This window comes from Amblyraja radiata, chromosome 5 (assembly GCF_010909765.2).
Source record: "Amblyraja radiata isolate CabotCenter1 chromosome 5, sAmbRad1.1.pri, whole genome shotgun sequence".
Taxonomy (NCBI): Eukaryota; Metazoa; Chordata; class Chondrichthyes; order Rajiformes; family Rajidae; genus Amblyraja; species Amblyraja radiata.
Genome location: NC_045960.1, coordinates 106,444,400 through 106,457,522, shown reverse-complemented (window position 1 = coordinate 106,457,522; position 13,123 = coordinate 106,444,400). Strand labels below are relative to the sequence as shown.

Here is a 13,123-nt window from a genome sequence, read left to right as displayed (position 1 = left end):
CCCTCATCCTCCTGCACTCTAAGAAATTGAAGTGTCAGCCCACTCAACTTCTCCCTATAGCTCAGTCCCTGAAGCCCTGGCAACACCCTCTTAAATCAAATCAGAGGACATAGATTTAAGGTGAGGGGGAGGTAATGTCATGGAATCCCACAGCATGGAAACGGGCCATTTGGCCCAACCCGTAAATGCCGACTAAAATGCCCCATCTAAACTAGTCCCATTTGCCCACATTTAGCCCATATAAAACCTTTAAACCTTTTCTATCCATGTACCTGTCCAAATATATTTTAAACGTTGTTATAGTACCTGCCACACCAACCTCCTCTGGCAGCTCATTCCATATACCTAACATCTTCTGAGTGGAAAAAGTTGCCTCGGGTTTGTTTTGAGACTTATCCCTCTCACATTAAATGCTTAAGAAAGAACTGCAGATGCTGGAAATATCGAAGGTAGACAAAAATGCTGGAGAAACTCCATAGATGCTGCCTCACCCGTTGAGTTTCTCCAGCATTTTTGTCTACCCTCTCACATTTAAGATGTGTTCTCTTGTATTTAATTCCCCCATGTCCCAAGTCTGATGAAGGGTTTCGGCCTGAAACGTTGCCTATCTCCTTCGCTCCATAGATGCTGCTGCACCCGCTGCGTTTCTCCAGCATTTTTGTGTACCTTTAATTCCCCCCATGCTGGGTAAAAGTCTCTGTGCATTCACTCTATCTATTCCCCTCATGGTTTTATACACATGAATTTATATACCGTATAAATTGCTGTTTGATTAACATTAAGTTGAGATGTACAAGAATGATCCCTGGGATAATTGGGTTATCGTATGATGGGCGTTTGACGGCACTGGGCCTGTACTTGCTGGAGTTTATAACGATGAGGGGGACCTCATTGAAACTAACCAAATAGTGAAAGGCCTGGATAGAGTGGATGTGGAGAGGATGTTTCCACGTGGGAGAGTCCAGGACCAGATGCCATAGCCTCAGAATAATAGGACAAACCTTTAGAAAGGACATGAAGAGGAATTGCTGTAGTCAGAGGGTGGTGATTTTGTGGAATTCATTGCCACAGACGCCTGTAGAGGCTGTCAATGGATATTTTTGAGGCGTAGATTTGCTGATTCTTGATTAGTATGGGTGTCGGGGATTATGGGGGAGAAGGCAGGAGAATGGGGTTGAGGGAAAGATTGATCAGTTGTGATTGCATGGCGGAATACTTGGGCCGAATGGCCTAATTTTGCTCCTAAGACTTATGAACATTAGGAAGCAGTTGATAGTCCAAAAAGTCATCTTATTATGGACTTCTTGATCTCACAACTGTGAAGGGATAGTGTCAAACTGTGAAGACTGTGCCATATGGTGTGACTGTACTTCAATAGACTTCTCAAGATCATTTTCAACTGAGTTAGATGCTAATTTTTAACAACATGACCCTGAAGAGATGCCTGATAGAGTTGAGAATTAAATCAAACAATTTTTCTATTAACCTTTCAAAATGACATGTAATAATACTGGCAAAGTCGGTGTAGAGCTTTGAAAAGGGAAGTTGGGATTAGCACAATGTAAGCGTTTTTTATTTCTAGTCTTAATTTTGTTTCTCAGCTGCATGGTAATGATGACAAATTGTTCTCTAAAGGAATTACTACTGTCTGGCATGCCAGAGATTGATGTGACTGACTGGCAAAGCAATACTGAATACACCAGTGGCTACGAGAAAGAAGACCCAGTGATAAAGGTGCAAATAACACAATAGCAAATAAAATCAATTTCCTGTGTACCTGTTCTTCAATATTTAAGCTGCTTTATTAATATATAGCAGTACAGATCACATCTCAAAATAGTCTCAAGAAAAATATACTTCAAGGTTGAAGGAAGATACCATGATGAAGAAATTCCAGAGACGTGCAAAATGTAGTTAGTTCACAATTCATTACTTGCGCTGCTAATCAGGTTTTTTGGGGGAATTGCACTGCAATATCAATTTAAAATAGGCTTTCGGATTATTATTGTCACGTGTACCAAGGTACAGTGAAAAGCTTTGCTTTGCATGCAATCCAAACGGATCAATATACCATACATGAATACAATTAAGTCAAGTTCAATTACTATAGATAGACCAAAGAGGGAAATACAGAGTGCAGAATATAATTCTCCGCATTGTAGTGCAACAGTTCCAGAGACAAAGTGCAATGTCCACAATGGGGTGGAGGTGAATCGGACAGTACCCTGCCTTATGGAACGACGGTCAGAAGCCTAATAACGGAGGGGAAGCAGTCGTTCCTGAGAATGGTGGTGCATGCTTTCAAGCTTCTCGACGAAAGGGCATAGCTTAAATTTAGTTAGGTTCAGTTTATTGTCACGTGTACCGAGGTACAGTGAAAAGCTTTTGTTGCGTGCTAACCAGTCAGCGGAAAGACAATACATGTAATAGAATTGAGCCATTCACTGTGTACACATACATGATAAAGGAAATAATGTGAATAATGTTTAGTGCAAGAAAAGGCAGTAAGTCCAATCAAATATAGTCTAGAGGCTTTCCAATGAGGTAGATGGTAATTCAGGACTGCTCTCTAGTTGTGGTAGGATGATTCAGTTGCCTGATAACAGCTGGGAAGAAACTGTCCCTGAAACTGAAAATCGTTAATATTTACCAAAATGGAAGATTAAGCAGGATACAGAAATGCACCAACTATCCTCTTATTAGCAGCAGTGGAATAATACATTACTATATACATTATATAATAATAACTGCATTCAAATTGTACTTGGGCCATCTCCGACATCTCGCTACCATTTTTTGATCTCACAGTCACCATCGCAGGAGATAGACTATGGACTGACGTTTATTATAAACCTGCTAACTCCCACAGCTATCTAGACTACACTTCTTCCCACCCTGCTTCTTGTACTCTATCCCCTACTCACAATTCCTCCATCTATGCCGCATCTGTGCCCGAGATGAGGTGTTCCATACAAGGACATCTGAGATGTCCTCATTCTTTAGGGAATGAGGGTTCCCCTCTTCCATCATAGATGTTCCCGATGTTGGGGAAGTCCAGAACCAGGAGTCACAGTTTAAGAATAAGGGGTAGGCCATTTAGGACTGAGATGAAGAAATCCTTTTTCACCGTGAGTTGTGAATCTATGGATTTTTCTGCCACAAAAGGCAGTGGAGGTCAATTCATTGGATATTTTTAAGAGATAATTAGATATAGCTCTGAGGGCTAACAGAATCAAGGGATATGGGGATAAAGCAGGAACGGGGTACTGATTTTGGATGATGAGCCATGATCATATTGAATGGCGATGCTGGCTTGAAGGGCTGAATAGTCTACTGCACCTATTTTCTATGTTTTCATCTCTATCTCCCTCTCCTCTGACTCAGTCTGAAGATGGGCCTCGACCCAAAACATCCCCCATTCTTTCTATCCCGAGATGCTGCCTGTCCTGCTGAGTTACTCCAGCATTTTGTCTACGGTTTAAAACAGCAGCTGCAGTTCCTTCACAGTGGAATAATACTGTTAATATCTCAGTCATAAGACATAGGGGCAGAATTAGGCCATTCAGCCCATCAAATCTGCTCAGCAATTAGATCGTAGTTGATCTATTTTCCCCTTCAATTCTATTCTCCTGCCCTCTCACCGTACCCTTTGACACTCGTACTAATCATGAACCCATCAATTTCCGCTTTAAAATTACACTATGACGTCCTCCACTGCCATCTCTGGCAATTAATTCCACATATATACTACCCTTTGGCTGGAAAAATTCCTCCTCATCTCCATTCTAAAGGTACGTCCTTTTACACTGAGTCTATGCTCTCCGATCCGAGACTCTCCCACCTACTAGAAATATCTAGTAGGTGGGAGTAGTGCCAGTAATATGTTTGTGGCTGCAGGAGTCAGTACTTTAGAAGCTATCCTAAGACACCACATGTATAAATTCATTTGCAGGATAAATGACTCTAAAAATGTGCTTATTGTGGCCTTGACAAACATAAGGGTTAACACTACACGCTACGAATCCCAGTTGTGGAGACACTGGTATCGTTGTCTCGTTGTAGGACATTGATCATCTTTTAATCTGGATTTTTAACTTGAGTATTGTGGGTTTTTGTTAAATATAAATTATGATGTTTTTATGTGATTACCATGATTTTATATATATTTATGATATTTGATATGCAATGCATTTTTTAATGTAATGTTGCCCCTTGTCTGGACCTTGAGTCCGTAATGAAGTTTATTATTATTATTATTATTATTATTATTATCCTCTCCACATCCACTCTATCTAGGTCTTTCATTGTTTGCTTGGTTATGAGGTCCATCCTCTTTCTAAGCTCCAATGAGTACAGGCCCAGTGCCGTCAAATGCTCATCTTACATTAACTCAATCATCCCCAGTAAAAATAATCAGACACTTTAGGGAAAGGAACCTTTTGTCTTTACCTATGCTGAATGGGACCCCAGGACCATAGCACTCTTAAGTACTCTAGAGTCATCGAGCATGGAACTGCCCTTTGGCCCAACTTATGAATGCCAACCGATATGCCCCATCTAAGCTGGACCCAATTGCAGCCCATATTCCTCTAAACCTTTCCAATCATGTCCAAGTGTTTTTTAAATGCTGTTATAATAACCCAACTCTCTCCTCTGGCAGCTCGTCCATATACCCACCAACTACATAGTTAAGTAAAATGCCCCTCGGGTCCCTATTAAGTCTTTCTCCTCGCACCTTAACATGTCCTATGGTTCTTGATTCCTCAACCATGGGTACTGGCCTTCTGCAATGGTCGATCATTAAATTTATGAAAAACTCCAACAATCTTAAGTCTGTAGTGAACCAAGGCTTGTACTGTGTTGCTCAGACATCAAAGTATAGGGCAATGAATGCAAGTCATTATAGTGTGGCCAAGGGTAAGATTGCATATAATTTGTCATTATTCTTTTTAAAGCTCATGCGGGAAGATTGCATGCAAAGTGTACGCAATCGCCATTTAAATGACTCATTTTTTCTTTTTCCAGTGTTTCTGGGAAGTTGTGGAAGAGTTCACTCAAGAAGAATGTGTGTTACTATTACAATTTGTGACTGGCAGGTAAGGCAATCTGATCAAAATTGTTAATTTACTGAAGCCAAGTAACTGAATATTAGTGTGTAGGGAGGAACTGCAGATGCTGGTTTACACCGAAGATAGACACACAATGCTGGAGTATAACTCAGCGGGGACAGGCAGTATCTGGAGACAAGGAAATGGGTGATGTTTCGGATCAAGACCCTTCATCAGACCGGGAATCTTGACTCCCCTGAGTCTCAACCTGACAAAGGGTCTCGACCCGAAACATCACCCATTCCTTCTCCAGACATGCTGCCTGTCGCTGAGTTACTCCAGCTTTTTGTGTCTCATTTTGACTGAATATTGGTTATGGCCATCTGTTTGGATCAACATGTATATCCTGCTAGCTTTAATGACTTTATAATTATTGAAAGCTTGAGAGCGGTAGGGAGCAAACTAAGGAAAATCAGAACAGTGCATCAGTGCCAAATACACAAAGCATAATTTGTTTTCCAGGTTTCACAGCAGCTTGGGAATTAGAGCTAGTATTAGGAATACTATACGATAGAACTTTATTTATCCCAGGAGCGAAATTGGTCTGCCAACAGTAATTTTAAAAAAAAACACAAGAAGATCGATGAAACATGAAATTAAAGTGACGAGTGGAAAGGCCAAGATTGGGGATGTGCAAAGATTGGGGGTGGGAGAGAGAAGGGGAGTCGGTCTATCCACGACAGAAGGGGGAGAAGTTGTACAGTTTGATAGCCACAGGGGAAAAAGGACCAGTGGCGTTCTGTAATGCATCTTGGTGGAACACGTCTGTTGCTGAAGGTGCTCCTCGGGTTGACCAGTGTGTCACGGAGGAGGTGAGCTGTATTGTCCAAGATGCTCCGCAGTTTGAGGAGCATCCTCCCCTCCAAGACCATCTCCAGTGAATTCAACTCCACTCCAAGGACAGAGCCAGCCTTCCTGTTGACAGCAGCAAACTTGCAATTCACAAAATTAACAGATCTATAATTTTGGGAGGTGGAGCTTGAATTTAATTTCATTATTATCACGTGTACTCGGGTACAGAGAAGAACCTTTTTTGAATGCTATTCACACAGATCAAGTATACCATAAATAAATATGATCAAGTCAAAGTCAAATACAGTACATAGAGCAAAGGGAAAGATAGAGTGCAGAATATAGTTCCTTGCATTGTAGCGCATCAGTGCCATTGACAAAGTCCAATGTCCGCAATGGGGTAGAGGTGAATTCGACAGTGAAAAAGCTACTTTTCTTAACAACTAAACCAGGTTCGCTTCTTAATAAACAGACACCACACAAACTGTTTGGTAGACCAGTTCACAACTTTACTTTTTATCGGCCGATGGAAGGGAGGGAGAACTCCAGTCAAGTGACCAATGTAGACATTCGACTGTCCTCAGTCCACTTCTCTGAACAACCGAATTACATTGCATTAAATAGGGTTTTTTTGTCCCCTTAGCACATTCCACAGACATTAGTCATGGTCAGAGGTACAGGAAAAGGTTTCCACAGAATGCATCACATTAAAGGCATTTTGTTTACACAGTACAAGATAACATTGGCCATTTGGTTTACGGCATCTTACTTCAAAGAGATCTAGCTACTCTCTGCTTGTCACTTGGGAGACAATGTTATGGTATTTATTATCTCACACACCGCAACCCGAGGCAAGCCTAATTTGACAATAAAGATAAGCTGTAAGCTAGCCCAGAAACCTATTTTAATATTTTCTTATTTTTGTAACTTTATTCGGCTTCATCAACAGTACCCTAGCATATGGAAGGCTTGTTCAGAAGCCTGATAACAGAGTAGGAGAAGAAGTTGTTCCTGAGTCTGGTGGTGAATGGGTACAAGTTTATGTACCTTCTGCCGTACGGGAACAGGGAGAAGTAGTGACCATGGTAAATCTTTGATTATGTGGCTGCTTTTCCAAAACTGCATGACGTGTAGATGGAGTCAATGATGAAGGTCTTGTTGGTGTGATGGACATGGACAGTTTCTTGCGGTCTTGGGTGGACCTGTTCCCAAACCACTCGCTGATGCAATCCGATAGTAAGCTTTCTATTGTGCATTTGTAGATGTCTGAGTGACGGGAGACATGTCAAATTTCCTCTGTCTCCTCAGGAAATAGAGGTGTTGGGTGTGCTTCGTGGCAGTCCCATCAAGACGATCTTGAATTATTTGGGATTTTCATTATGCAGCATTAATTCTAACAACGCATTACAAGTTGTATCTCTTTTGGCTAATGTTACTGAAGAAGCTGTCTAGTGGATTAAAGTATAGTAAATGCATCAATCTGGTTGTTTAGTTTATTGATGCGTGTACCGAGCTTTATTGCCAAAAGCTTTTGTGATTACAATTTGTACTATCGTTAGTGGAACTTTGTTAAATTGTTGGCAATAAAATAACATAAATGGCCAGAAACTTGATTGTCTAACAGATTTCTGCGATGAGAGGATTTGACAAATCTGACTCTTTTAAGGCATTGTATCAATTGACCAACACCAGAGATACAATCCTAAAGAACTTGGTGAACTCTCTGTGCTTGCATCATATTTCCCTGTTATAAATTATCTTGCCCTCTATTTTTGTGGCATTCAATCCTTTGCATGAAAGAAGGCATCTAGTGAAGTGGAGGTAAATCGGACAGTACTCGAGCATATGAACATAGCTACAGTGCAGTTTGACCATCAGGTTATGCTCATTTTGGATTCTTGTCAGAGGTTGCTGATGCATAGGAAAGGATCAACCAGTAGTGTAACATTCTGACCTAGAAGTCAACTCCCCCATTGAATGTCATTCAATCGTTGTCTGACCAAAAAGACCGAAGAGGCATCGGTCAAATCATTTCACTGCACTACTTTTTGTAAATGATACTTTAGGAGAAAATCCTCCCTCATTGCCTTACTCAATGAAGGTTTTCCCTGAGCAGATAGACTTGACAGGGTGAAGCATTGATAGATGAAGCATTGTAAGGTATGCAATACTTCCTACATCTGCCATATCAGCAAGACCATTTTTGAATGACAAATTGGGAGATTTTGATATTCAAAGAAACTTGGTGGTCCTTGTTAGCAGGTGACTGGAAGCTTTGGAAATCAGGTCTGTTATCTTGGTGTGAACTGGTTTCTTAAAATTAAAATGTTAACATTCCTACTCACTAGTTAGGCTCACATGTTGATGCCCTGTACTAAGTGTGACATTTGTATTAACTTTTTGATATGACTTTTTGACTATCCCAACGTTTAAGAAACAGACAGGTACATGGATAGGACAGGTTTGGAGGGATATGGGCCAAACGCAGGCAGGTGGATCTGGTGTAGCTGGGACATGTTAGCCGGTGTGGGCAATTTGGGCCGAAGGGCCTGTTTCCACGGTGTATCACTATATGACTCTTGAGTGTATTTCAGTGAAAATGAACAGATTGTATTTGTGCATTTATTAATATGTTCTTTCGTTTCTACACTTCATTGTTCAAGTTCTCGAGTCCCTCATGGTGGTTTTGCGTATCTGATGGGTGGCAGTGGGTTGCAGAAGTTCACGATAGCTGCTGTGCCATACACTTCCAACCTGCTTCCCACATCCAGTACATGGTATGTACAATTCACAAGCATCGCAAAATGGTATTACATTTACAAGTTTGTGAAATCTTTAATTTCATCTACAGTCTTTTTGGGTGATTAATGCTCTATGACAGGAAGATAAATGTAAGCAAAATAATCAATTTTTGTTAAATTTGTGAGTGAATACTGGATTGTTTAATCTTCTGTGAAATTTTGCTACGGTATACAGGAATCTCTTCAAGAAATTCATCCCAATTTATCACCTATTTGATCAAACAATTTTTACCTGGATTGGCATTTATCAAGCACGCACAATTTTAATATGTATAAATTATATATATATACAATTATATATATTTGTATTTATGGATCTTATGGGCGGCACAGTGGTGCAGCGGTAGAGTTGCTGCCTTACAGCACTAGAGACCTGGGTGATCCTGACTACAGGTGCTGTCTGTACGTAGTTTAAGTTCTCCCTGAGACCACGTGGATTTTCACTGAGTGTTCTGGTTTCCTCGCACACTCCAAAGACAGCTCCTGTAAATTGTTCCTAGTGTGTACGGGTGAACTAGTGTATTCAGTGAGCCCAAGGAGCTATTTCGATGCTGCATCTCTAAAACAAAACTCGTAAGTTGATAGTAGACAGTAATTTTGTTTGATAAAAATAATTGCCACTACAATGTTAATAGACAGTATTTTTATATTTGACTAAATCTCATCTGATTAACAAGCCATAAATTATTGCATGCCTTAGAATTATTTAAGTTTAAAATGTGCAGAATGGACTGTAGAACACCCTCGCAATGAATATTCACAGATTACCTCACAGCCCAATATATTTCGGGCACATTTGGACACTATCTCAATTGTTCTATTTTCTAATCATTCAATGGATGTGTTCTTAGCAAGCTAAGTAGCATTTAATTGTCCTTGAGAAGGTGGTGGTGAACTGTTGCTCTGACTGCTGCATTGCTGCGGTTTAGGGAATGCTGCTGGGGAGAGTTCCAGTATTTAGGCCCAATGGTGAAGGAACAGGGGTATATTTCTAAGTCAGGATGATATGTGGCTTGAAGGACGATTTCCATGTGGTGGGTGGGTGTCCTAAGATGTAGAAACTTTAGAACTGCAGATGCCTCCATCTCTGAGCATCTGCTACCAAGATGAGGTGTTCAATGCCAGGCCATCTGAGATGTCCTCCTTCAGGGAATGTGGGTTCCCCCCGAGCTACTATCTACCTCAGGGCTTGTATACTGTGGAATTTAGAAGGATTAGAGGGGATCTTATTGAAACATATAAGACTATTAAGGGTTTGGACACGCTAGAGGCAGGAAACATGTTCCCGATGTTGGGGGAGTGCAGAACAATGGGCCACAGTTTAAGAATAAGGGGTAAGCCATTTAGAACTGAGATGAGGAAAAACTTTTTGAGTCTGGAATTCTCTGCCTCAGAGGGCAGTGGAGGCTGCTTCTCTGGATGCTTTCAAGAAGCTAGGCAGAACTCTTAAAGACAGCGGAGTCAAGGGATATGGGGAGAAGGCAGGTACGGAGTACTGATTGTGGATGATCAGCCATGATCACAGTGAATGGCATTGCTGGCTCGAGGGGCCAAATGGCCTACTCCTGCACCTATTGTCTATTGACTTTATCTTGCACTATACATTATTCCCTTTATCATGTATCTGTACACTCTGGACGGTTTGATTATAGTCGTATTGTCTTTCCGCTGACTGGTTAGTACGCGACAAATGCTGTTCACTGCACATCAGTACACATGACAATGAACTAAACTAAATTACTTCAGATGCTTACTGTGTAGGCAGGGACTGTAGATTGTTACTCCAGCATTCTGTTTTGTTTAGAGATATAGCCCGAAAATAGGCCCTTTGCCCCACCGAGTCTGCGCCGACCAGCGATCTCAGCACACTATATAGGTATGTTGCAAAGCCTACCTGAAGCGTCGCTGAATATCTGCCGCTGAGGTTGTGCGCGATTTTGGCGCCGTTTAGAGGGGGCGGGTTTAAAACGCGATTTTCCCTAAGCTGTTCCAATCGAAAATGTTCAGCCTAGTTAATTATTAACGAAAAATCGCTGATAGACCCCGTCGCAAAAGCTATTATTAGGTTTAAAGGCCTCGAATAATAGTTAAAGTAGTTTAAAAATCAATCTTTAAACCCGCGACCGTCAGCAACCGCAGGGTCTCATAAAGAAAATAGCAGAAGGTAGGTTGTATATTTTTACATTCAAAAGGGCTTCTAAAGATCCTTTTATACAAAATTTAATATTGCGAGTAGCTCAATTTGGCCCCATTATATCGCGCAGTATTTTTCTCGGCATTTGAGGCACAAATCTACCGCAATGTGAACGTTCTAAACCAGCGCGTTCCACAGGGACCCACTGGAAAGCTGATTTAAATGGGCATTTATTTACAGCAATTGAACACTGAATTCCTTCCATTTGGCCTATAAATTAATGTAAATGAGATTTAAAAATCATGTTTTATTGTGAATTATTTGTGAATATTATTTGGACATTTAGGCTATTTAAAAATGTTAATCATTTATTAAGAAATGGATAGATGTTTAGATCTAGTAATTGAAGTCTGAAATTAGCTACAATTAGGTAACTAACTAATTATATGCTTTAATTTCAGGTCATCCAAGTAAGATTATTTTATATTTGTTTCAGAATGCTTCAATCTATGATAACTGAAATTTTCATTCAGTTCTCTTAATTTTTAAGAAAGTTATGGGCTTTTGACTGTTCACGATCACAACTTTTTTGTTATGTCCATAGAAAATCAATAGGGAACAAGATGCTCATTTCCGAGTATGAAAATGGCCATAACTTTTTAAATACTTGAGATATGAAAGTGAATTAGATGTCAAATTAAACTTATTTTTATGCTTTATCTGATGGGATAAATTACAGACTTGATTTTTAAAATCTCAAAATTTTGTAACATTGCTACACTATAACTCTATCCTACACACACTAGGGGCAATTTACAATTTTACCAAGCCAATTAACCTACAAACATGTATGTCTTTGGAGTGCGGGTGGAAACCAGAGCACCTGGAGAAAAACCATGCAGGTCACAGGGAAAAACATACAAGCCCCGTTCAGACAGCACCCGTGGTCAGGATCTCTGGCGCTGTTAGGTGGCAACTCTACCGCTGCGCCATTGTGCCGCCCTATTTTCTTGTGTCTATATTCAGATGCTTACCTTGTTCACATTTGTATTTATAATGGGTATCATTCAGTACTTTGTACAAATTTAATGTTGCAAAATATCTCTCTTCCAGTATCAACATGTTGAAATTGCCAGAATACCCCAGCAAAGAAAACCTGAAAGATCGGATTCTTGTAGCATTGCACTGTGGAAGTTACGGATATACAATGGCATGAGTACATCCGAAGCCTTGGAAGTGACTCTGAGAGAGAACTTTATTCCTCAACCCAGTTTAATAACGCTCCTGATTTTAAAATGTCGTTTCCAGGCTCACGGGCAACTTTGTCGTTTGCACTTTGGTGTACGCATGGCAGGCACTGAATGTTCGCGTCAGGCATTATGCTGGCGTGATATTTTTTAGGAACTTTTGTTTTTAAAATTGTTGCACACAACTCATCATGCATTTGTGCGAAAAGCATAGGAATTTGAAAATAGTTGCTAAATAAATAGAAATGGTATTCTGAAATGCATAACTCAGCAAACTTGAATTTGTGGCTGGAATATGTGGGGTCAATTGCCAAACGTCATATATTTAAAGTAGAGGACAAAGAGGAAGCCAAGATTTCATTATATTTTTTGTAAGATAAGGAACAGACAGATGCTTTATTTTTTTTTGTGGTGTTAATTTTTAGTTTACTATTCAGACTACATAATTTAACATCTCTGTGAGAGGGAGGGCATTGTCGATAGAAATAACCAGAATATATTTAATAGATCGTTCAAACAACCAAAATTACTTTGCAGAATTTCTGCCAAATCTTAATAGCCATCTTAAAAAAAGGATTGAACTGTGTTATGAAAGTATTTGTATATTGTGAAAATGATGCATTGTATATATTGCTATGTTCTGTACATACAGTGTAATGCACTTGCCTGTGTTTCTTGATGTTTGCATGACTTTTTAGGGGAAAAATATTAAATTTCTTATTGAAAAATTTGCCATGGTAGATAAATAGTATTATTTAATATTTAGTTTAATAAACTGATATTGTTTGTCATCTTGCAGCATATCTTTTTCTACAATTAAATGTTCCAAACAGGAGAAATGTCTCTAAGCTTACTTGGTTCTCTGTCTTTTGTTTACTAAAGTAGTCAAACAGGATTCTCCTCCCTTGGTGCGTATTGTGCCAGAGTTGACATGCTCCCATTAGGAGCTTATTCTCAATTTAGATAGTACTCAGAGAAAATATTCTCACTTAAGGCAGAGCCCTTGCGCTAAGTAGTTCTGCTGCGTGTTTAGCAGTCAAC

The 13,123-nt window shown here is 40.0% G+C and overlaps 1 protein-coding gene across 3 annotated transcripts in view; it reads left to right on the top strand.

Annotated features, from left to right (window-relative positions):
- Window positions 1-12,906, top strand: part of hace1 (HECT domain and ankyrin repeat containing E3 ubiquitin protein ligase 1) — a 66,079-nt gene extending 53,173 nt beyond the window's left edge. For all 3 annotated transcript variants that reach the window (XM_033021919.1, XM_033021918.1, XM_033021920.1), the window contains 4 exons: window positions 1,636-1,734; window positions 5,026-5,096; window positions 8,564-8,677; window positions 11,949-12,906. In XM_033021919.1, the coding sequence (XP_032877810.1) occupies window positions 1,636-1,734; window positions 5,026-5,096; window positions 8,564-8,677; window positions 11,949-12,051 (387 nt within the window). In that variant the 3' untranslated portion in view covers window positions 12,052-12,906. The remainder of the gene's footprint in view (window positions 1-1,635; window positions 1,735-5,025; window positions 5,097-8,563; window positions 8,678-11,948) is intronic.
- Window positions 12,907-13,123: the final 217 nt, after the last annotated feature.